A 24,547-nucleotide genomic window follows, 5' to 3' on the forward strand; every position below is an offset into this window, starting at 1 on the left:
CAAATCACTGTCACTTCTGCTTTCCAGACACAAGCCATCCTTCCACCTCAGCCTGCAGAGTAACTGGGACTACAGGTGTGCATCCAGCTACTTTTTGTATTTTTTTGGAGAGACAGGGTCTCACTATGTAGCCCAGGCTGGTCAGCCACTCCTGGGCTTAAGTGATTGTTCTGCCTTGGCTTCCCAAAGTGTTGGAATTACAGTTCTGAGCCTCCATGCATTGCCCCTCATTACTCTTCTTAGAGAGAACATAATGGCATCTAATTTTTAAAAATCCCTTTAGTCTCTCCCAGCCAAGTTCATCGTGGGAACTGAGACTGCAGGCTCTTTGGGGTCACAGGAGACTCCCATTACCATTGTTTTACTGTTTTATTGTTTTGTTTTGTTTTTCTTTTTGAGACTGAGTCTCACTCTATTGCCCAGGCTGGAGTGCAGTGGCGCTATCTAGGCTCACTGCAACATTCGCCTCCTGGGTTCAAGCGATTCTTGTGCCTCAGCCTCCCAAGTAGCTGGGATTACAGGCGCACACCACCATGCCTGGCTACTTTTTGTATTTTTAGCAGAGACTGGGTTTCACCTTGTTGACCAGGCTGGCCAACAACTCCTAACTCCTAGCTCTTAACTCCTGACCTCAAGTGAGCCGCCCACCTGGGCCTCCAAAGTGCTGGGACTACCGTTGTGAACCACTAAGCCCAGCCACATGACCATTGTTTTAGACCTTTACATTGAGAAGACATTTTTTTTTCTCAAAAAAGGAGCTGAGCTTTGGAGATCCTGAGTAACACTTCCCAGAGCTAGTAAAGTTGGGGGGAGCAATGAATGAAAATTCGTGGAGTAGGAGCGGTCTTGCCTGCTCCTTGGAGGTTGGAAGACACTCTTCCTGGTACCAGAAGGGCAGAACTATGTTTCTGTGGGCAATTATTCCAGAATGGAATTGGGGTAAACTAAGAACCCTTTCACACCTGCCAGAGTAGTGACGTCTGCCCTAGGAGAAGTCAGGGTGTGAGAGGACTGGCCTGAGAAGTTTGTCTTTTCTCTGGATTTGCTTTCTTGCAGATTTGCAGCAGGATGAACCTCCAGACCCCACCCAGACTACTGGAGCTGGCAGGGCAGAGCCTGCTGAGGGAAGAGGCCTTGGCCATCTCCGTCCTGGAGGAGCTGCCCAGGGAGCTCTTCCCCCTGCTGTTTGTAGAGGCCTTCATTAGGAGACGCTGCGAGGTTCTGAAGGTGATGGTGCGGGCCTGGCCCTTCCCCCGCCTCCCTCTGGGGTCCCTGATGAAGACGCCTGATCTGGAGATCTTACATTATGTAGTGGATGGGATTGATTGCCTGCTTGCCCAAAAGGTTCGCCCCAGGTGAGTGACCCAGGTGGGGAGGGCCCAGGTGTCCAGGGAATAAACAGCTGGGTCAGAAAAATTGGGAGCCCGAGGGTGGCCCGGGGGCTTCTGATGGTGCCAGTGAGAAAGCTGGGACAGTTCTTGGCCATTGCCCAGCTCCTCTGGGAAAAGACTGCTCACCATGCAGGGTCCACCGAGGAAACAGGAACCTGCTTCCTCCCAGTGGAAGGTAAAAGCACTAGAAGTGGGGACCAGGTAGAATCCAAGGGGGAAAGGGATGGAGAAGAGACAGAAGGAGGGGCACTGAGGACAAAAGCAGCTGAGGTCCTCGATGCGGAGTGAAAGCCCAGGTCGGGGGTGAGTCCTTGCCTACATTCTGAGCTTTTCCCCCATGTGACTCACAGGAGGTGGAAACTGCAGGTGCTGGATTTGCGGGATGTTGATGAGAATTTCTGGACCATATGGTCTGGAGCCAGGCCCCTGTCCTGCTCCTCAAAGGCCATGAGTAAGACGCAGACAGTGGAGGACTGTCCAAGGACAGGAGAGAAGCAGCCCTTGAAGGTGTTCATGGATGTTTGCTTCAAGGAGAAATCCCTGGATGAAGGTCTGAGCTTCCTCTCTGGGTGGATCCAGCACAGAAGAGGTTCAGTATACCTGTGCTGTACTAAGGTGGTGAATTATTCAACGTGCATTCTAAATTTCAGAAACATATTGGAAACAGTATACCCAGACAGTATCCAAGTGTTGGAAATTTGGAACATGTGCTGGTCATGTATCATAGTAGAGTTTAGCCGTTACCTGAGCCAGATGAGGAATCTTCGCAAACTCTTTGTCTCCGATGGCTGTCATTATTACCTGCCAAGCCCTGACAGCAAAGAACAGTTAGTTGCTGCATTCAGCTCTGTGTTCCGTAGGCTGGACTACCTCCAGACGCTTTATATAAGAAGGATCTGCTTCTTCAAAGGCTACCTGGACCGGTTGATCAGGTGAGGAAGGATGGTGAGCTTTCTCTGTGGGCCATGGCACAGCCTTTTTTTGTTATAGTAAACACTAGTGGGCATCTACTGTGTGCCAGCCACTGGCGATGTCACAGGGAAGGGGATGCTAGAATGTATTGTCCTGTTTGGTGCTCTATATCCTGAAGTGGATATCACGGGATGGCTCCAGTAAGGGCAGAGGGATGACAGGGGGTCGATGCTACAGAGAGGGACATCGTGTAGGGAGCTGGTTAGTGGGGGTTCAGATGTAGTGAGGGTGCTTTTGTGAATTCCTTGTTAGGAAGTATGTTTAAAGTTAATATGATAAAAAAAAAAAAAGAGGCAACAGAAAGGAGGGTATAAAAGAAGAGAAAGTGCATCAAACCTGTGCGTTTCACAGAAGACGCTCTGTCCTCACAGCTTAGTGAACGTGAATGATCCTGTCTCTAATTCTCTGTCTGTAAAAGTTTGTTTTGAACTCTAGGAAAGGTAATTGACATGGGAAACGCATGCTTCTGGGATGGAGGTGAGGGAGCAGGCATGAGACTGGTACAAAGAGATAGGTGGTTTGCAGATGTGGCCATGTCAGGAAACCTCTGAAGGCAGGCAGCCCTAACTGATGTCCCTAGACCTTGCTCAGGTCAGTTCTTTGGGCATATCTTCCACAGGCCCCCTGTGGCCCAGAGATGAAGATTTCTGCTGGAAGATGAAGAAAAGAGGCGTTAGAGATTTTGTGGCCTTGAACCAATCACACGAGTGATGGTGAAAGGACTGAGCCTAAAATGGGACTGCCCCTGAATGATCAGAGTCCTCACCAGGCAGCACCTTGCAGGAGGACCGTGATTAGATGATGAGAACAAACTTGTGTTTGGGTGAACCAGGCTCTTCCCTTGAGGTTATTTTCCACCACCCTCCTCTAACTGGTACCATTGCCCAGAACTAACTTCTAGCTCTCCCCAGGTGCCTCAAGAGCCCGTTGGAGACATTGGCATTAACTTATGGCTCCCTAGAGGAAGAGGACTTGAAGTGTCTGCCCCGGTACCCAAGTCTCAGTCAACTGAAGCAGCTGAATCTGAGTCACGGTGTGCTGCGCTTCCTCCGTCTTGAGCCCCTCCGAGCTCTGCTAGAGAAAGTTGCTGCCACTCTTCAGACCCTCTTCTTAGTGGACTGTGGGATTGGGAACTCCAAACTCAGGGTCATCCTGCCTGCCCTGAGTCGCTGCTCCAACCTCACCACTTTCTGCTTTCACGGCAATGACACCTCCATGGATACTCTGAAGGACCTGCTGCGTCACACAGGCAGGCTGAGCAAGCTGAGCCTGGAAACATATCCTGCCCCTCGGGAGAGTCTTGACAACAGGGGTCGTGTCGTTTGGGGGCTCCTCACCCCACTTCAGGCTGAGCTGATGCGTATACTGAGGGAAGTAAGGCAGCCCAACAGGATCTTCTTCGGTCCCGTCTCCTGCCCTTGCTGTGGCACGTCGCCCACTGAACAACTGGAGCTCAGTTTTTGCTTCTGGAGAAGCCCTGCCTAGTGGGGTGGAGGTATAAAAAGCTTTTTCTCCAGGCACTTGGAAACTAAAATCTGGGACATAGATGCCTTTTCTTTTTCTTTTTCCTTATTTTACAATTTTTATTTAAAAATTTGAGACAGGGTTTCCCCATGTTGTCCAGGCTGTTCTCAAACTCTTAGGCTCAAGCGAGCCTCCTGCTTGGCCTCCCAAGATTCTGGGATTACAGGCAGGAGCTGCTGTGCCAGTTCTATAGGTGCGTTATAAAGGGAGCAGAGAATCCTTTGCTTCAGGCACGTGCTTCCTGTGAGTGGAAAAAACAAACAAACAAACAAACAAAAACAAAAACCAGTAGGGGGCAGCACTGGGGAAAAGGTTGAATGGAGTCAATGAGACTCAGGGACCTGTGTCCTAGACAGTCAGAAATAGAACCTGAAGTTCTAGAGTGAGGGAGTTATCTCAGCAAGGATGGATACCAAGAAATTTCGGAAGTAAAGAGAACCTAAATGGCAACTCTGCTGTCCTTCATGATTGATTAGCCTGTTTTAGTGATTTATACATCAGAAATCTTTAGTTACTGGTGAATTCAAAAAAGAGATACTAGTTCATCTGTGATTTAGGTTCATCTGCAGGAAATAAAGGAATCCAAATAAACTTCGTTTTGTTGTTGTTTTTTTCTTTTCTTTCTTTTTTTTTTTTTTTGTTTGTTTGTTTTAGAGATTCGCTCTTGTTGCCTAAGTTGGAGAGAAATGGTGTGATCTTGGCTCACCGCACCTCCACCTCCCGGGTTCAAGCGATTCTCCTGCCTCAGTCTTCCGAGTAGCTGGGATCTCAGGCAGGCACCATCATGCCTGGCTAATTTTGTATTTTTAATAGAAACGGGGTTTCTCCATGTTGGTCAAATTGATCTCGAACTCCCAACCTCAGGTAATCTGCCCACCTTGGCCTCCCAAAGTGCTAGGACTACAGGCATGAGCCACTGAGCCTGACCTGGTTTTTTTTTTTTTTTTTTTTTTTTTTAGATGGAGTCTTCCTCTGTCACCTAGGCTGGAGTACAGTGGTGCGATCTTGGCTCACTGCAACCTCCAACTCCCAGGTTCAAGGGAATTTGTATTTTTGGTAGAGACGGGGTCTCACCATGTTGGCCTGACTGGTCTCAAACTCCTAACCCCAAGTGACCTCAAGGAAGCCTCCCAAAGTGCTAGGATTACAGGCGTGAACCACCGTGCCCGGCCTAAACTTCGATTATTTTGATTAATTTATGCCCATTCTTTACCTTTCCAGTCATCTGTTCCTTACTTTCTCCTGTAGTTGTTCACCGGGTTCAGCCACAAAAGATGCCTGCCTGGGACCCGGACCGTTCTGTGTGGGCAGTGATGATGAGCCATTGAGTCAACCCTCTTCTTGTCAGGGGCCCTCACTGCGCCCCAGATACTGAGAACCTGTTCACTCCTCATGGGCAGATCCGGGAGAATCTGTTCCTGATCATTGGCCATGTCAGGAAAGGGCTTCACCGCACAAAGATGCGGCCCCCTGCCTTGGAAGGGAGTGGCCATAGGGTGTATTAGCGGGAGCCTCATGGCATCACCAACGTTTGCCTGTCCTCATGGTGGCTAGTGGGTTTTACTGAATTAACATAATTGTGTCTAGTAAAGATGTCCAATTTCTCTCAGAAAAATGCTAAAATCATTTAGGTAGATAATACATTCTAAACATTTCTAGCCCACAGCAATTGCAATATGCATCCTTTTGGAAATTAAGTCATTTCAAGGAGAGACCTTCCTGTAACACCTTATCAAAAAACAGGAAAACTAGGGCACTGACCTATCCTCATGGTGACTAGTGGGGTTTACTGAATTAAAGTAACTGTGTCCAGTAAAGACATCCACTTTCTCTTTCAGAATACTGCTAAAATCATTTAGGTGGATAATACATTCTAAATATTTCCAGCCCTCATTAATGGAAATAGACATCCTTTTGGAAACTAACTCATTTCAATGAGAGATCTTCCTATCACCTCCCTTCTCTCCTTATCAAAAAACAGAAAAACCTGGGCTTGACCTAGCTAGCGCTCCTACACTGCCATGAGAATCCCTTTGGGACTTCTCCCATTTGGGACTGGCAGCACTCTCGTGGTTTACTAAAACTTAGGTAAACCTGAGCTTAAACCACCACCTGGAGTCAAGAAGAAGCAGCAACCTAGTGGTGAAGATTCACCAAGGGAATGTATTCAGTCCAAATCAAAACAAGCCAGACAGAAAACTGGAGCAAATCATTCCTCATTCAGTGCAAAAATATAGATCTACATCTACAACAAACTAGAGCAAACAGGAAACCATGACCTCCCCAAAATGATAAAGCCGAAATCTAGTGGGTGACTCTAAAGAGATGGTGATTTGTCAGCTCTCTAACCAATCACTGAAAATCACAGGTTTTCACACTTGTATTTTAGTTTCAGAAAGACAGATGCAGGTTTGTTCTATAGGTCATAGACAAACTATCAGATAATTTTGGTATTTTGTTTGTTTGTTTGTTTTTTGTTTTTTGAGGCAGCATCTTACTCTGCCACCCAGGCTGGAGTGTAGTGCCCTGATCTTAGCTCACTGCAACCTCTGCCTCCCAGAGTCAAGCAATTATCCCGCCTTGGCCTGCCAAGTAGCTGAGACTACAGATTTGCACTACCACGCCCGGCTAAGTTTTTGTATTTTTAGTAGAGACAGAGTTTCACCATGTTGGTCAGGCTGGTCTTGAACTCTTGACCTCAAATGGTGCACCAGCCTTGGCCTCCTACAGTGCTGGGATTACAGGTGTGAGACACCATGCCCAGCCAGTTTTGCTAGTTTTTTGATACCCACCCCGCTTCCACCCTCCACTCCCCAGTAGTCCTGGGCATCTATTGTTTCCATTATTATGTCATGTATACTTAATGTTTGGCTCCCATTTATAAGTGAGAACATGTAGTGTTTGGTTTTCTGTTCCTGCTTCAGTTTGCTTAGCATAATGGCTTCTAGCTTCATCCATGTTGCTGCAAAGGGAGGGAGAGGACCTGGTGAAAGGGCGTTATCTTGTTCTTGTTTATGGCTGTGTAGATTTCCATGGTGTATATGTACCACATTTTTTAATCCAGTCCACCACTGATGGGCATTCCAGTGGATTCCATGTCTTTGCTATTGTGAATAGTGCTGTGATGAGCATCTACACGTGACCACTCCTATTCAACATGTACTGGAGGTCTCATGTTGCTGGAGTCTCTCTATATTACCTGGACTGGTCTAGAACTGCCAGGCTCAATCAGTGCTTCAATCTTAGCCTTCCAAAGTATTGGGATTATAGGCATGAGACACCACACATGGCTCTTTTTTATTATAACATATATTTCTAGGCCGGGCGCAGTGGCTCATACCTGTAATCCCAGCACTTTGGGAGGCCGAGGTGGGTGGATCACAAGGTCAAGAGATCGAGACCATCTTGGCCAACATGGTGAAACCCGGTCTCTACTAAAAAATACAAAAATTAGCTGGGCGTGGTGGCACATGCTTGTAATCCCAGCTACTCGGGAGGCTGAGGCAGGAGAATCACTTGAACCCGGGAGGTGGAGATTGCAGTGAGCCGAGATCGTGCCACTGAACTCCAGCCTGGGCAAAGAGTGAGACTCCCTCTTAAAAAAAAAAAAAAAGATCTATTTCTATAGGCCAAGGAAGGTGGCTCATGCCTGTAATTCCAGCACTTTGGGAGGCTGATGTGGATGGATTACTTGAGCCAAGGAGTTCTAGCCTGGACAACAAGGCAAAACCCTGTCTCTACTTAAAAGGAAAAAAAAAAGATATATTTCTGTAGCTTACGGCCTGCAGGCTGGCCATGCCTCAGGCTGGAAAGTGCAGCTTTCAGAAAAGATCCTCCACTGGTCCTTCCAGGGAGGAAGTGACGAGGCAGGAATTTATGCTGAGTGGGCTGGCAAGTATAGCCACCCAACAGGTTATGAAATGGGCTAAGTATTCATGAAGGAGGCCTAACACATGCATATTGAATAAACACACACATGGCTTACCTCCCATGTTGACTTTGGGGTGGAGACTTCACATTTCTTTTTCTTTTTTGAGACAGAGTCTTGCTCTGTCACCCAGGCTGGAGTGCAATGGCACCATCTCGGCTCACTGTATACTCTGCCTCCCGGGTTCAAGCGATTCTCCTGCCTCAGCCAAGTAGCTGAGACTACAGGTACGTGTCGCCACACCTGGCTACTTTTTGTATTTTTAGTAGAGATAGGGTTTCACTGTGTTGGCCGGCCTGGTCTGGAACTCCTGACCTCAGGTGATCTGCCTGCCTCGGTCTCCCAAAGTGCTGAGATTACAGGTGTGAACCACCACGCTGCACCGAGACTTCACATTTCAGTGCATTATAGCTATACCCCCTACATCAAAGGCTGCATCGGAGACACGAAGACGCTCGTGTGCTAAGTCTCTTTCAAGTGGTCAGAACCAGTCAATGGCCAGAGGTCTCTCATCCGGAGAAAGTTACTGGAATCATTCTCTTGTCCAATCAAAGCTGGAATCACGGCATGTGGAGCAGGGGGTCAGTTAGTCAGAATCTGGGATAGATGAGCTGCAATCGTTTCAATATTGCTTATCTTAGGGCCAGTGCTTGTTCAGCTGCTAGAGGAAGAGAAAAACCCTGTGGCAGTTAGAATATAGTTCATTCAGCCGGGCGCAGTGGCTCTTGCCTGTAATCCCAGCACTTTGGGAGGCTGAAGTGGGTGGATAACGAGGTCAGCAGTTCAAGACCTGCCTGGCCAAGACGGTGAAACCCTGTCTCTACTAAAAATACAAAAAATTAGCCGGGTGTGGTGGTGTGCACCTGTAATCCCAGCTACTCGGGAGGCTAAGGCAGGAGAATTGCTTGAACCTGGGAGGCGGAGGTTGCAGTGAGCCAAGATCATGCCACTGCCCTTCAGTCTGGGCTACAGAGCGAGACTCCACCTCAAAAAAAAAATTAGTTAAAAAGGTGTATAGTTAATTTTTTAAGGATAGGGGCCCCTGACTTAACCCTTGCCTGGGAAGACCTTAGGTCCTGTATATAACTTGGTATCTTATGACCCTAGTCTATTCAGTCAGCCTTATAATCTCTATTTTAACATGAATGCTGGTCAGTTTTTGTGTCTAAACCATGAAAGAAAGGAAATAAAATGAGACATGTCTAACCTCCCATCTCGCCATGGCCAGGAACAGTTTTAAAGATTTCTCTGGTGGGCACACTTGACCAAGAGGGAATCTGTTCAGTACATAGGGGGAGCTTAGGATTTTATTTTTAGTTTTCAGAACAAGGGATGAGTAATCATGGGGGCTTCTGCTGGAAGGGAAAAAGGAGGAAAAAAATGCATTAATTTCACTCTTCCTGGATGCCAGGCCCTATGCCAAGCCCTTAACTTGCCCCATCTCATTGGATCCTACCAGGGTCACACAGGTGGTGGGCATCACCATCCTCATTTTTCAGGAAAACTGAGGCTCTTGCTCAAGGTCCCTGCCTAACAACACCAGGCCCTGAGTCCTCAGCAGGGTCCTCACTCGGATGCCCTTTGTGTAGGGTTTCTCACCTGAGTCCTCAGCAGGGTCCTCACTCGGATGCCCTTTGTGTAAGGTTTCTCACCGTAGGGAAGGTCACTCATCACCCGCAGGCACTTGACTATTATCTGCCCTCTAAGGATGTGCGATTCCAAAACATGCTTGCTCCGAGAAAAACCGAGCTGTATCATTTTCCCCGCCAAACCGGAGAGGAGTCAAGAGATCAAAGGATGACTCAGACGAGCCCAGCTTGGCAAATACATGAGTTGATTAGGATTCACAAGCAGGGCGCTCCTGGGCAGCAGCAACAGCCCCCAAAATCTGCGCCACTTCCTGTCTCCAAACTGCTTTTAAGTGAATTTTCTAGCTCTTTGTCCACTGATTTTGAGCAATCAGTTTCATTTGCTTGGTAGGTTCTGAGATACTGTCTGAGATGCTTGGGTTCTCGGGGACACCTGCTTCTTGGCTGGGCACGAGAGTCTTGGCTTCCCACCTGGCCTTCAGGGTTCAGGCAGGGGACATGTGCCCTTACGTAACCTGATGGGACCTGTCACACTCCAATTTTATACACTTGAAGGGGGCCTGCCCTGCCACACCTGTGGGTACTTCATATCAGGTGGGATGAGAGACTGAGAAAATAAATAAGACACAGAGACAAAGTATAGAGAAAGAAAAATGGGCCCAGGGGACCGGCACTCAGCATACGGAGGACCCACACTGGCACCAGTCTCTGAGTTCCCTCAGTATTTATTGATTACTATTTTCACTATCTCAGTAAGGGGAATGTGGCAGAAGAGTAGGGTGATAGTGGGGAGAAGGTCAGCAAGAAAACATGTGAGCAAAGGAATCCGCGTCACAAATAAGTTCAAGGGAAGATACGATGCCTGGATGTGCACATAGGCCAGGTTTATGTTTCTCTCCACCCAAACATCTCAGTGGAGTAAAGGGCAACAAAGCAGCATTGCTGCCAACATGTCTCACCTCCTGCCACAAAGCAGTTTTTTCTCCTATCTCAGAATAGAACAAAGGTACAATCGGGTTTTATGCTGAGACATTGCATTCCCAGGGGCAGGCAGGAGACAGAGGCCTTCCTCTTATCTCAACTGCAAGAGGCCTTCCTCTTTTACTAACCCTCCTCACACAGCCCCTTCACGGGTGTCGGGCTGGGGGGATGGTCAGGTCTTTTCCATCCCACGAGGCCATATTTCAGACCATCACATGGGGAGAAACCTTGGACAATACCTGGCTTTCCAGGACAGAGGTCCCTGCAGCTTTCCGCAGTGCACTGTGCCCCTGGTTACTTGAGAATGGAGAATGGCGATGACTTTTACCAAGTATACTGCCTGTAAACATTTTGTTAGCAAAGCACATCCTGCACAGCCCTAGATCCCTTAAACCTTGATTCTATACAACACATGTTTCTGTGAGCTCAAGGTTGGGGCTAAAAGTCACAGATTAACAGCATCTCAGGGCAAAGTAATTGTTCAGGGTACAGGTCAAAATGAAGTTTCTTATGTCTTCCTTTTCTACATAGACACAGTAACAGTCTGATCTCTCTTTCTTTTCCTTATATACACTAGTCTTCTTCTTTATTCTGCTAGATATGGGAAGGGTGTTAAGAAAAGATCTCCAAAAAACATGCTTGATTTTTGAATGTGGTAAAGAAATTTTTAAACATGTTTTATGTCTATATGATTGTTAGTGTTCATATATTATTTTGTTTTGTTTTTGAGATGGAGTCTTGCTCTGTCACCAGGCTCGAGTGTGGTGGCAGAGTCTCGGCTCACTGCAACCTCCACCCCCCAGGTTCAAGCAATTCTCCCGCCTCAGCCTCTCGAGTAGCTGGGAGTATAGGCACGTGCCATCATGCCCAGCTGATTTTTGTATTCTTAGTAGAGACAGGGTTTCACCGTGGTAGCTAGGATGGCCTCGATCCCTTGATCTTGTGATCCACCCGCCTCAGCCTCCCAAAGTGCTACTGTTACAGGCATGAGCCACTGTGCACGGCCGTATTTTTATATTATTGGTAGCATTTTGCTACAAGGGAATTTTGATATCTTTATAAGACACAATTAGTTTAATTAAGGAAGGACCACTGCCCACCATCAGGACAGGTGTGGCTTGGTGATGCCCTGAGGCTCCAGATAATCACTGGTGTAAATGTCCCCTTCCAAAGCAGGGGCTATGCCTTGTGCAGTGAAGCTCTTTCCCAGCACAGCTAATGGTCAGAAATGGATTCTTCTGGATCTGCCCATTAGGACTGAACAGGGTCTCAGCATCTGGTTAGCAGGGAGGGACCCTGAGAAGGGGTTTTATTTGAGTGACTCACACTCATTGCCCACATAGAATGTCCAGGCCCTGTGTGTGCATCTTGTGTGTATTAACCCACTGATCAGCCACAGAACAAAGCGAGGAGGTAATAGATTTGTAAAGAGAAGTAAAGAACAGGAGGGAACTGATAAAAATGAGGAAATTTCATTTGGATGTCTGACTTCCTGGGGCAGAATCTCATTAAAAACACAGCTTAGTGCTTTTGATTTTCCTTTCTTTTTTTTTTTTTTTTGAGATGGAATCTTGCTCTGTTGCTCAGGCTGGAGTGTAGTGGCACGATCTCAGCTCACTGAAACCTCTGCCTCCCGGATTCAAGCGATTCTCCTGCCTCAGCCTCCCGAATAGCTGAAACTACAAGTGCCCGCCACCATGCTTGGCTACATTTTTGTTTTTTTGGCCCTGAGTCTTGCTCTGTCACCCAGGCTGGAGTGAAGTGGCACGATCTGGGGATCTCAAGTACATGGACCAGGGAATCTGCAGGAATTTGTTTATCTTGGGCTGGGGGTGCATAGGGAGTAGGTAGGGCTCCTATGACCACAAACCCAAGGCCTCTGGGATCAGAAGGCAACAACAAGGGCCAGGACCTACCCCGGGGCCTGTGCTTGCAGGGATCCTCGCTCTCATTTGTATGTGGGGTGCTTGAGTGATTGCAGATTCCTCACCCACCCCCATTGGCTCTTCTAGGGAAGATGCATCTATGACACCTGTAGGTGGCCCTGTGTAGGAAAAGATTGCAGAATCCACATGGGCCCGTGCTCAGTGAGGCTTTCTCCAGGTGGGCACAAAAACCTCTAGCTTCCCAGCCACAGCCAGAGCCGGGGGTAGGGGGCCCCACATGGAGGCAAATGCAGGGAGCATTGGCAAAGGCAGGTCTGAGTGAAAGGAGAAGAAGAGCACATGGGAAAGACACAGAGGTCTCCGACAGTTCCAGGGCCAGAGACACTTGGGAGTGGGAGAGGCGTGACTGGGTGATAGGTCCAGGGCTTTTTCTGAGCCCTGAGGCCCCAGCAGGTTTACCTCCCTCCCAAGATCTCTCTGGGCTATTGTGCCTGGGAGTCAGTGCCGGCTCCACTGCAACCCTCTGGGAAGGGTATAGAGTCCTCAGGGTCTAAAGTTCAACTTTACACATTATCCTCAAATGAGGGCTTTTACTCAGGGACCTCTTGTCCACAGGTCCCACATCTTCTTGCTGGACTCCTAGAGGAAGTTGTCCTCCCAGAGACATGGGATGTTATACTTTTATCTTCCGTGGAATCAGCTCTGACAGGTAGAGTTTTACCTTTCTAGGTGGCTGCACACACACACACACACACACACACATGCATACCATGTGGTCATGGCAGTGATGCCCACGGCCTGGGGTTCTTCCATAGCACCCGCCTGAAAAAAGCCTCACCTAAGGCTAAGAAGAGACCTGACTTGGACAAAAAAATACCTACTGCATTCCAGGTGCAGCCTTGTCAACTCTAAAGCTGGGCCAGGGGGACGTGGGAAGGGATGGCCCCTGCACTGGGGACCTGTCCTAGGCTCTGCCATCATCTTGGCAGCCTTGGAAGACCAGAGGGGTCAGGTCTTCCTCTGCAAGCCAGGCAGTGTCACCACCCAGAAATCCAGGGCGCCTGTTTAGGTCCGGAGCAGCAGCTATGGAGCTCCCTGCTTTGTGCCTTGCCATGTTCACCAAAATCGGTCAATATAAATTGGGGAAAATAGAGATGGGCTGATGTCCTTGGGATGCAAGTGACACCGGCCCCATCAGCTCAGGCTGGGGGAGAAAACAGAGGCTCAGGAATATTCTAGAGAACCTGAGCAAGGTCCTCGTAGGAGCTTTGGAATCCCAGTGTGGATTGTGGGACTGGAGAATAGGTCAGATCATTTCCAGAGATGGGCTTCAAAGGCTGCTCTGAGCTGGGCAGCAGATGAGCACCTTGAGAAGAACAGGCAACAGGACATGGTAGAAAAGCTTCCAAGTGCAGGATTCTTGCTGGGGTACTGGGGGTGCTGCTGGGCCCCCTGAAACGGGCAGGAATGGGAAGTTAGTCAGTTCTTTCCAACATTTAGGTTGTTGAACACCTTGGCGGTTCCACTGAGCCCCTCACCCGAGGGGTCTGCCAATCATTTGCTGCCAGAACACGGGCAGGTTTTTCTCTGGTCAAGTCTCAGGTTTACCAGGTTAAAAATGGAGAAAATAGCAACGGGCCTTAGATTCTCCATGAAGGAGAGCTGAGGTCCGGGATGCTCGGTACCAGCCGTCTGTGGTGCCTTGTGGATGCTCAGTCAACAGAGATTCTCACAACCATTCTTGGTGCTGAGCTCACTCTCAGCCTCAGGTTTACAAAGTGGGGCGTGGGAAGCAGAAGCCCCACCTGGCTCAGGTGATCCTCCCGCCTTAACTTCTCGGGCAGCCTGGCCTACAGGTGCACACTGCCGTCCCCGGCTAACAGTGTGCATTTTTATTAGAGACAGGGTTTCACCACATTGCCCATGTTCCTCACAAACTCCTGAGCTCTAGCACTCTGCCTTTCTTGGCTTCCCAAAGTGCTGGGATTAGAGGCCTGAGGTTGGTTTCTTGCTTGCTTGCTTGCTTGCTTTTTCTTTCGTTCTTTTTTGAGACAGAATGTCACGCTGTCACCCAGGGTGGAGGACAGTGGCGCCATCTCAGCTCACCGCAACTTCCGCATCCCAGGTTCAAGCGATTCTCCTGCCTCAGCCTTCTGAGTAGCTGAGAGTGCCGGCACCTGCCACTATGCTTAGCGAATTTTTTTGTATTTTTAGTAGAGACGGGGTTTCACCGTATTAGTCAGAATCATCTCTGTCTCCTGACCTCGTGATCCGCCTACCTTGGCCTCCCAAAGTGCTGACGTTACAGGCATGAGCCACTGTGCTTAGTCCTGAGTTTTCTGTGTAGGCCTAATGGTGACACCCTGATAAGAATCTCTATGTTCAATATTAGGGACAGGAAAGGACTCTAAGAAGGAGGAAACATAAATTATGAAACTGGAGTGGGAAGGGATTCAGTGAGATTAAGATTTGGATGAAGGTCCTGGAAAATGACTGGGGCTGATGGTTGCTGGGAAATGTTCCACTGTGGGAAGATCCCTGAGCCTAAAGGAAAGGTTTCCAGATGACAGCGCCATGACAGGGACATATGGACCCTCATTCATTTCTCTCTCACATCCTGTAGAGCCCACAGTTTCTTCCTCTGTGACTCCCAGCTTGGCAAAGTCTCCCTTCCCAGGTCTGGCCACACTGCTTCTCTCTGGCCTGTGCCCCAGCTCACATTCTCAGATTCCATCTTCCCAAGCTGGTTTTCTGAGCGGAGCCCATCATTTTTGTGAATAAACACACTTTACCTTCTAGTAGGGCCAAGACTGTGCCTGTCCCGTGTCCTCAAAGCCAATGTTATGGTTTAAGAGTCTGCACTGTCTCTTTTGATGATTCCCCTTTTAATTTCTGAACTCACTCTAAGCTGGGTGAGGTGGCTTAAGCCTGTAATCCCAGCACTTTGGAAGGCCGAGATGGGCAGATCACTTGAGGTCAAGAGATCGAGACCAGCTGGGCCAACATGATGAAACCCCATCACGACTAAAATTACAAAAATTAGTGGGCATGGTGGAGTGCGCCTGTAATCCCAGCTACTTGGGAGGCAGAGGTGGGAGAACTGCTTGAACCCGGAAGGTCGAGGCTGCAGTGAGCCAAAATCTTGCCACTGCACTGCAGCCTGGGTGACACACGAAGCCCTGTCTCAAAATCAATCAATCAGTCAATCAATCAATCATCAATCAACTCAAGCTAGACAAAAGACCTTCAGTCCCGACATCTAGATGCCCACAAGATAACTGCCATAATTTATATTGTCTTGGTTCCCTTCCAGGGTCCCATTAGAACACATCGACCCATTCTTCTCAGTCCCCACCTCACTTGGTCACCCCACAGGGTCGGGTCAGAAAGGTCCATAAAAGCTCCTGATTTCCTTCAGTGAAGCCTTGACTTAGTCTTGAGATGGATCACACCCTCAGTGGTTCCTTTCTTCTACTTGAATGTGCATATGATCTGCTATGTTAGACAGCATAAAACCCAGGCAACTGATGAATATACACAGCTTTTTATTCTGTTTTCTTGGGAATGACATCACTATCTTCTTCAAGCTGTTTTAACTCTGAAACATTCTGATAATTTCTCTGCGGTCAAACATCCTCCAATAAGGACACCTTCAGTTTTGTTTTGTTTTGTTTTGTCTAATATCAGGAACAGATTAATCCCTTCCCTGTATCACTATGAAAGTCATCTATTAGCCAAACTTCATCAGTGTTTGGAGAATAAATGAACGAATGACTTTTGGACTTTTACTCTATTATTGATTCTTTCATTTTCATAAATGTGTATCTAATTCAATCAGTTAGGCAGAAGAAAGCTGAAAACTCAATCAGGATTAACTGGGTGGGACTACAAGATCTAATCAGGTATCACATTCTGATTGGAAGCTGGTGATTGAGAAGGGAAGGGTGGGGTTAGAAAGGTCCATAAAAGCTCCTGAGGGTGCACAGAAGAGACGCACAGCCCTGGAGCTACTGCTTGGTTCTCTGAGAGGTCCCAGAACTCTGCCAAGTGAGTCCAGCTCTGGTAAGTCACCACCTTCGTAGGGTCATGCCCGTCTGATCTGCAGCCCTTCAGTCAGGAACGGAGACACGCAGCCCAAGGTGGCACAGAGAATTTCCTGTCTGTTTCGTGAGAGGAACAGAGTTAGGCTTTCATTTCTCCTCTAAATGTAGTTTTGTCTTCATCCCTCAAATTGTGACTTGTGCTTGGTTTTTGTCATTTTAAAATTCTTATCAAAGCAGTTTTTAAAAAAATATATTAAAATTTACAGTTAACTGAATTTTTATTTCTTGACATTTGCAGTTATTTGTTTTTGTGCCTTCAGTAACAGTTCATAGACTTGGTGTTATTGTGATTCTCCAAGTGTGCTTTCATTTTCATAAAATCCTTAAAGGCATCCCACACACCATCTCCAGAGTGGAGTTTTGCTGAGATCACGGGATTTATCTTTGCCCCTGGGATCCGTCCAAAAGTGGGTAATTGTGAATATGTGGAAGCAATGTGTATTGGAACCTTCATCTTAGAGTTAGAATGCTCTAGAATAGCATCATACCACTTTTACAGTTTCTGGTTATTTTTTTTTTTTTTCTTTTGCGATGGAGTTTCCCTCTTATTGCCCAGGCTGGAGTGCCATGGGGTGGGTGATCTCAGCTCACTGCAACCTCTGCCTCCCGGGTTCACGCCATTCTCCTGCCTCAGCCTCCTGAGTAGCTGGGACTACAGGCGCCCGCCACCTTGCCCGGCTAGTTTTTTGTATTTTTTAGTAGAGACGGGGTTTCACCGTGTTAGCCAGGATGGTCTCGATCTCCTGACCTTGTGATCCACCCGTCTCGGCCTCCCAAAGTGCTGGGATTACAGGCTTGAGCCACCGCGCCCGGCCTTTTTTCCCTTTTTTCTGAGATGGAGTCTCACTCTTTCACCCAGGGTTGAGTGCAGGCCCTGAGCTGGGCTCACTGAAAACACTGCGTCTGGGGTTCAAGTGATCCTCTTTCCTCTGCCTCCAGAGTAGCTAGGATTACAGTCATGCACCACCATGCCTGGCTAATATTTACATTAATTAATTAATTAATCAATTTCTTTCTTTTTGAGTCAGAGTCTAACTCTGTCACCCATGCTGGAGTGCAGTGCTGCGATCTCTGTCTTCTGGAGTCATATGATTCTTAATTTTTTTATGTTTAGTGGAGACAGGGTTTCATGTAAGCCAGGCTGTTCTCGAAGTCCTGACCTCAAGTAATCTGCCTGCCTTGGCTTCCAGCAGTGATGGGATTTCAGACATGAGCCACAGCACCCGGTCCCTTTCTGGTTGAAAATTTTCAAGATAAAAAATAATGGCATTGATTTTAGGGAGTCCCTTTACTGTTCCCCCAGCATGTTCATGGTGTGAACTGAGAATGTAGGCTGTCTGGGGCCACAGGATACTGTCATTCTCATTGCTTAGGGTGGTAAGTGACAAGACATTTTTCCTCAAAGAGGTAGAGCTTGGCTTTCAGGATCCTCAGTGACACTGTCCGGTGGTTCTGGGATTCAATCAAGCAATGGATGAAAATTAATGGGCCAGTGGTCTCCTTCACCCCTCCCTCCTTGGTGTTTGGAAGACAGTCTTCCTGGTACCAGCAGCAGCAGAAATATAGATTTGAGGCCACAAAGTGTGGAGTGGAATTGGGGTAAACTGGTAATTTTTCTACCTCTACCAGAGCAAGGATATGGTCCTAGGAGAAGACGAGGTGATTGTGTTTGCTCCGAGAGTGATGCGTTTTCCCTGGGTTTGTCTTCTAGAGTGTTTTCCTTGCAAATCCATCAGGATGAGCATCCGGGCCCCACCCAGACTCCTGGAGCTGGCGGGGCAGAGCCTGCTGAGAGACCAGGGCTTGGCCGTCTCTGCCATGGAGGAGCTGCCCAGGGTGCTCTATCTCCCACTCTTCATGGAGGCCTTCAGCAGGAGACACTTCAAGGCTCTGACGGTGATGGTGCAGGCCTGGCCCTTCACCCGCCTCCCTCTGGGATCGCTGATGAAGACGCTTCATCTGGAGACTTTAAAAGCATTGCTGGAAGGGCTTCATATGGTGCTTACACAGAAGGATCGCCCCAGGTGAGGTGACCCAGGTGGGCTGGTAGATAGCGCTCAGGTGTCCAGGGAAAGAACAGCAGGGTCAGGCTGAGAAGTAGCCCAACGGTGGCCCAGTGTCTTCGGATGGTGCTGGTGAGGAAGCTCAGTGAGGCTTTGGCCATTGTCCAGATCCTCAGGGAAAGGACTGCTCCTCATACAGGGTCCACCATGGGAACAGAAACCTGCCTATTCACAGTGGAAGGCAAAGGGAATACAAGTGGGGACCAGTCAGAATTGAAAGGGAAAAGGGATCGAGAAAGACAGAGAGAGAACAGGGAGCACCGAGGACAGGAGCAGCTGATTAATGGGATGAGAATGAAAGCAAAGGTCAGGGATGGGTCCTTCTAAATTCTGAGCCTCTCCCTTACTTTACCTACAGGAGGTGGAAACTTCAAGTTCTGGATTTGCGGGATGTTGATGAGAATTTCTGGGCCGTACGGCCTGGAGCCTGGGCCCTGTCCTGCTCCCCAGAGGCCACGAGTATGAGGCAGACAGCAGAGGACTGTCCGAGGATGGGAGAGCACCAGCCCTTGAAGGTGTTCATAGACATCTGCCTCAAGGAAATACCTCAGGATGAGTGCCTGAGATACCTCTTTCAGTGGGTTTACCAAAGGAGAGGTTTAGTACACCTGTGCTGTAGTAAGCTGGTGAATTATCTAACGCCGATTAAATATCTCAGAAAGTCATTGAAAATAATCCACCTGGATAGTATTCAGGAGCTGGAAATCCGCAACATGTCCTGGCCACGTCTGATAAGAAAGCTTCGTTGTTACCTGAAGGAGATGAAGAATCTTCGCAAACTCATTTTCTCCAGGTGCCATCATTACACGTCAGACAATGACCTCGAGGGACGGTTAGTCGCCAAATTCGGCTCTGTGTTCCTCAGGCTGGAACACCTCCAGTCGCTTAAAATAAAATTGGTCACCTTCTTCAGTGGACACCTGGAACAGCTGATCAGGTAAGAAAGGATAGTGCACTTTTTCTGTGGACCACAGCACAGCCTTGTTTTGTTACAGCAAACACTGGAAGGCATGTACTGTGTGCCAGTCAGTGGCAACGTCACAGTGAAGGGGACACCAGAATGTCAACACATTGTCCCATTCAGGGCTCCGTGTCCTGGAGTGGCTATCACAGGATCGCTCCAATGTGGGCAGCGGGGTCACCTGGGGTAGAGGCTAGAGAGGGATATCATGTACAAGCTAGTTAAGTGGGGGTTTCGGCTCTACCGGGGTGCACGTGTGAATTTCTTGTACAAAGTGTGTTTCAAGTTGATATGATATAAAAGAGGTAATAGATGAGGGTATGAAAGGAGGGAAGGTGCATCAAACCTGTGCATGTCACAGTAGAAGCTCTGTCCTCACCAGCTTAGTGATCATGAATGATTCTGTCTCTAATTCCCTGTCTGTAAAAGGTTGTTTTGAACCCCAGGAAAGGTAATTTGACATGGGAAATGCCTGCTTCTTGAATGGAGGGTGAGGAAGTAGGCATGGGAGTGGTAAAAAGTGATAGTTGCTTTGCAGATGCAGGCATGTCTGGGAGCCCCTGCCGGCACGTAGCCCTAGCTGATGTCCCTAGACCTTGCTCAGTTGAGTTCTTTGTGCACATCTCCCACTGGGTACCTGTGGCCCAGAGATGAAGTTTTCTGCTAAAAAAAACAAGGTTTTAGAGATTTTGTGGCCTTGAACCAATCACACAAGCAATGGTGAAAATGCTGAGCCTAAAATGGGACTGTCCTGAATGATCAGAGTCCTCATCACGCAGCAACTTGCATGTGAACCATCATCATATGATGGGAATAAACTTGTGTTTGGGTGAAGCAGTCATTTCCCTTGAGGTTATTTCCCACCACCTTCATCTAACTGGTGCCATTGCCCAGAACTAACTTCTTGATCTTCACAGGTGCCTCCAGAACCCTTTGGAGAACTTGGAATTGACTTGTGGCTACCTATTGGAAGAGGACGTGAAGTGTCTCTCCCAGTACCCAAGCCTCGGTTACCTGAAGCATCTGAATCTCAGCTACGTGCCGCTGTTCCGCCTCAGTCTTGAGCGCCTCGGAGCTCTGCTAGAGAAAGTTGCTGCCACTCTCGAGACCCTCATCTTGGAGGGCTGTCAGATCCACTACTCCCAACTCAGTGCCATCCTGCCCGGCCTGAGCCGCTGCTCCCAGCTCACCACTTTCTACTTTGGCAGAAATTTCATGTCTGTGGATGCCCTGAAGGACCTGCTGCGCCACACCAGTGGACTGAGCAAGTTAAGCCTGGAGACATATCCCGCCCCTGATGAGAGTTTGAATTCCTTGGTTCGTGTCGATTGGGAGATCTTCACCCTGCTTCGGGCTGAGCTGATGCGGACACTGAGGGAAGTCAGGCAGCCCAGAAGGATCTTCATTGGTCCCACCCCCTGCCCTTCCTGCGGCTCATCACCGTCTGAGGTACTGGAGCTCCATCTTTGCTGCTAGGGAAGGCGTGCCTAGCGGGGTAGATACATCCAAAGTTCTCTTCCAGGCTCTTGGACACTAAAATCTAGTATGTACGTGCAAGTTAGGTTTTTTTTTTTTTCTTATTTACTTTTTTAATAATTCTAAAATTTTATTAAAGAAAATTTGAGACAGGATTTTGCTGTGTTGTACCAGCGGGTCTCAAACTGCTGGGCGCATGGGATTCTCCTGCCTCAGTCTCCTAAAGTGCTGGGATTACTGGCATGAATGACTGTGACCAGGCCACATGCAACTTACAGGAAACACAGAACTCTTTGCTTCAGGCAGGTGCTCACTGTGAGGGAAAAAACATAACAGCAGGGGGCAAGGCTGGAGGAAAATGTTGAGGTGGAGTCAATGAGACCTTCCGGGACCCGTGTCCTGCAGAGTCAGGAAGAGAAGCTAAAGTTCTACAGTGATGAGAACTTTGTTATCCCTGCAAGGATGGTTATCTCCCAGGTGTCTCCAGGCCCCCTTGGAGACGGTCGTCATGACCGACTGCTGCTGTCAGAGTCGGACTTGAGCATGTCTCTTGGTGCCCGAGCATCCGTCAGCTAAAGGAGCTGGACCAGCCGGGCGCGGTGGCTCACGCCTGTAATCCCAGCACTTTGGGAGGCCGAGGCGGGCGGATCACAAGGTCAGGAGATCGAGACCACGGTGAAACCCCGTCTCTACTAAAAATACAAAAAATTAGCCGGGCGCGGTTGTGGGCGCCTGTAGTCCCAGCTACTCGGGAGGCTGAGGCAGGAGAATGGCGTGAACCCGGGAGGCGGAGCTTGCAGTGAGCCGAGATCGCGCCACTGCACTCCAGCCTGGGCGACAGAGCGAGACTCCGTCTCAAAAAAAAAAAAAAAAAAAAAAAAAAAAAAGGAGCTGGACCTGATGGGCATCACACTGACCCATTTCAGCCCTGAGCCCCTCGCCGTTCTGCTAGAGCAAGTTGAGGCCACCCTGCAGACCCTGGACTTAGAGGACTGTGGGATCACGGACTCCCAACTCAGCGTCATCCTGCCTGCCCTGAGCCGCTGCTCCCAGCTCAGCACCTTGAGCTTCTGTGGGAACCTCATCTCCATGGCCGCCCTGGAGAACCTGCTGCGCCACACCGTCGGGCTGAGCAAGCTGAGCCTGGAGCTGTACCCTGCCCCTCTGGAGAGTTATGATGCCCAGGGTGCTCTCTGCTGGGGGAGATTTGCTCAACTTGGGGCTGAGCTGATGAAGACACTGAGGGACTTAAGGCAGCCCAAGACTGTTGTGTTCAGCACTGTCCCCTGCCCTCACTGTGGCATCAGGGCCTCCTATGACCTGCATCCCAGTCACCGCCTCTGCTGAATGCCTGCCCATCAGGGTGGATATATTTAGAGCTTTCTTCTGGTTATTTGGGAACTGAATCCTAGGCCATGAGTGCATGAGCTCACGGCAACTTCCACCTCGCAGGTTCAAGGGATTCTCCTGCCTCAGTCTCCCGAGTAGCTGGAATTACAGACATGTGCCACCATGCCTGGATAATTTTTTGTATTTTAAGGAGAGAAGGGGTTTCTTCATGTTGGTCAGGCTGGTCTCGAACTCCCGACCTCAGGGGATCCGCCTGCCTCGGCCTCCTAAAGTGCTGGGATTACAGGCATGAGCTGCCACACCTGGCTCATAATAATAAAATTTTTAAAATACCATAAAATATGATCCTTGCAACACTAAATTACACCATATGATCTGATCTACCAGCAGATGGCACCCGAGACTGATGGACTGGAAATTTTGATCTTATAATCATTAGGAATGAATCGAGTCCTGAACTGCCCACCATGCCCCCTGCTGGCTCCTGGGGCTTTGCTGTTTGGAAGAGTCATGATGAAATTTGTGGTGACTTGAAGAAACTTAGCCCCATTGCATGCCTTGGGTTCCTGTTGCCTCCCTGTTGTCAGGAATAGGAGGCGAGATTGAAACGTGGAAAATGCTGGGACTTCTGCTGAGAAGAGCTAAAAGATCAAGATGTATTGATCTTACTGTATGCCAGGCCCCATGCCAAACCCTAAACATGAACCATCTTATTGGATTCTACCAGGGTCCCATAAGCTGTTGGACAACACCATCCTCATTTTACAGGGAACCTGAGGCTCTTGGCTAAGATCCCTGACAGCAACACCAGCCCCTGAATCCTCAGCAGGATCCTTCACTTGAGTGCCGTTATGCAGACTTCCTCAGCATAGGGAAGGTTACTCATCACCCACAGGCACTTGATCGTTCTCCACCCTTCGATGATGTGAGATTCCAAAACACGCTGCACTAATCTCTTCCTGATTGCGGAGGGCGAGGCAGGGTGGGGGAGCGTTATGAGAAAATCTGTCCTCCATCTGACCTAGCTCCCCAAAAAGATGTACCTTTTTAAATGTCAGATGGAAATATTTAAAAAGTGTTACATGCCTGTATAGTTTTAGTATTTTATTTAAAGGGAGTGTGGCTGTCTTTACTGGCTACAACCAGTTTAATTCAAGAAGGGCTGCTAGTCATCAAGGGAACAAGCAAGGGTTGGTGCCGCCCAGAGGCTCCAGCTAATACACAATATGGACATCCCCTTCCAGGGCAGCGGGAATAGAGTGGCTCCTTGTGCAGTGAAGCTGACGTCCACCAGCTAAGGCTTCTGGAACCATGTGGAGACTCACAAGGAGTGGCCAGGGTCTCAGCATCTGGCGAGCAGTGAAAGACTCTGAGAAGAGGGTGCTTTCCATGTGGATTGGCTCACTGTTCTTGCCCACTAATGTTCCAGACCCTGAGTGTCCACCTAGTGTGTATTAACCCACTGAACAGCCACAGAAACTAACAAGGAGGTAACAGATGTCTGAAGAGAAGTGAAGAACTGGAGAAGGCTGAGTGTGGTGGCTCAAAGTTATAATCCCTGCACTTTGGGAGGCCAAGGCAGGAGAATCACTTGAGCTCAGGAGTTCCAGATCATCCTGGGCAACAAAGCGAGAACTTGTCTCAACTAAAAAAAGTATCCAGGCCTGGTGGTTCACATGCTTGTAGTCCTAGCTACTCAGGAGGCTGAGGTGGGAGGATCGCTTGAACCCAGGAGATTGAGGCTGCAGTGAGCTATGACTGTGCCACCTCACTCTAGCCTGGGTGACAGAGCGACACCTTTAAAAAACAAACAATAAAAGAGCCGGACGCAGTGGCTCACACCTGGAATCCCAGCACTTTGGGAGGTCGAGTTGGGTGGATCACCTGAGGTCAGGAGTTTGAGACCAGTCTGACCAACATAGTGATGAAACCCTGTCTGTACTAAAAATAAAAAAATGAGCTGGGCATGGTGGCACAGGCCTGTAATCCCAGCTACTTGGGAGGCTGAGGCAGGAGAATCTCTTAAACCGTGGAGATGGAGGTTGCAGTGAGCCGAGATGTTGCTATTGCGCTCCACATTACAGCCTGGGCAACAAGAGTGAAACTCTGTCTCAGAAATAAGAAAGGGAGGAAATTGATTAAAATAACCAAATTTCATGTAAATGCCTTGATTTTCTTGGGTTGCATCTTATTGATTGGACAACCTAGTCCCCCCCTCACTTTTTTTTTGCATCAATAACTGAAGATTCCTGAGGCTTAAACTGGAAAGCAGGTTACTTGATAATAGAGGGCACCAGACAGCTTCCATTTAGTTTCCCTTTAT

General features: G+C 48.6%; 2 protein-coding genes across 3 annotated transcripts; both read left to right on the plus strand.

Moving 5' to 3' along the window:
- The first annotated feature begins 1,022 nt into the window (after positions 1 to 1,022).
- Positions 1,023 to 4,488, plus strand: LOC105473191 (PRAME family member 18). The gene is made up of 3 exons (XM_011726852.2): positions 1,023 to 1,355; positions 1,742 to 2,323; positions 3,275 to 4,488. The coding sequence occupies exons 1-3, from the start codon at positions 1,069 to 1,071 to the stop codon at positions 3,846 to 3,848; spliced, it is 1,443 nt and encodes a 480-aa protein (XP_011725154.2). The 5' UTR covers positions 1,023 to 1,068; the 3' UTR covers positions 3,849 to 4,488.
- Positions 4,489 to 16,262: 11,774 nt separating this feature from the next.
- On the plus strand, positions 16,263 to 21,352 carry LOC105473190 (PRAME family member 1). 2 transcript variants are annotated; one of them, XM_011726849.2, is made up of 4 exons: positions 16,263 to 16,333; positions 18,086 to 18,398; positions 18,796 to 19,374; positions 20,316 to 21,352. In XM_011726849.2, the coding sequence occupies exons 2-4, from the start codon at positions 18,112 to 18,114 to the stop codon at positions 20,872 to 20,874; spliced, it is 1,425 nt and encodes a 474-aa protein (XP_011725151.2). In that variant the 5' UTR covers positions 16,263 to 16,333; positions 18,086 to 18,111; the 3' UTR covers positions 20,875 to 21,352. The 2 variants fall into 2 exon arrangements, with proteins under 2 accessions (XP_011725151.2, XP_011725153.1); XM_011726851.2 differs by lacking the exons at positions 16,263 to 16,333; positions 18,086 to 18,398; positions 18,796 to 19,374 and adding an exon at positions 19,572 to 19,849.
- The last annotated feature ends 3,195 nt before the right edge of the window (positions 21,353 to 24,547 follow it).

The sequence above is a fragment of the Macaca nemestrina genome, chromosome 1, assembly GCF_043159975.1.
Source record: "Macaca nemestrina isolate mMacNem1 chromosome 1, mMacNem.hap1, whole genome shotgun sequence".
Lineage (NCBI taxonomy): Eukaryota > Metazoa > Chordata > Mammalia > Primates > Cercopithecidae > Macaca > Macaca nemestrina.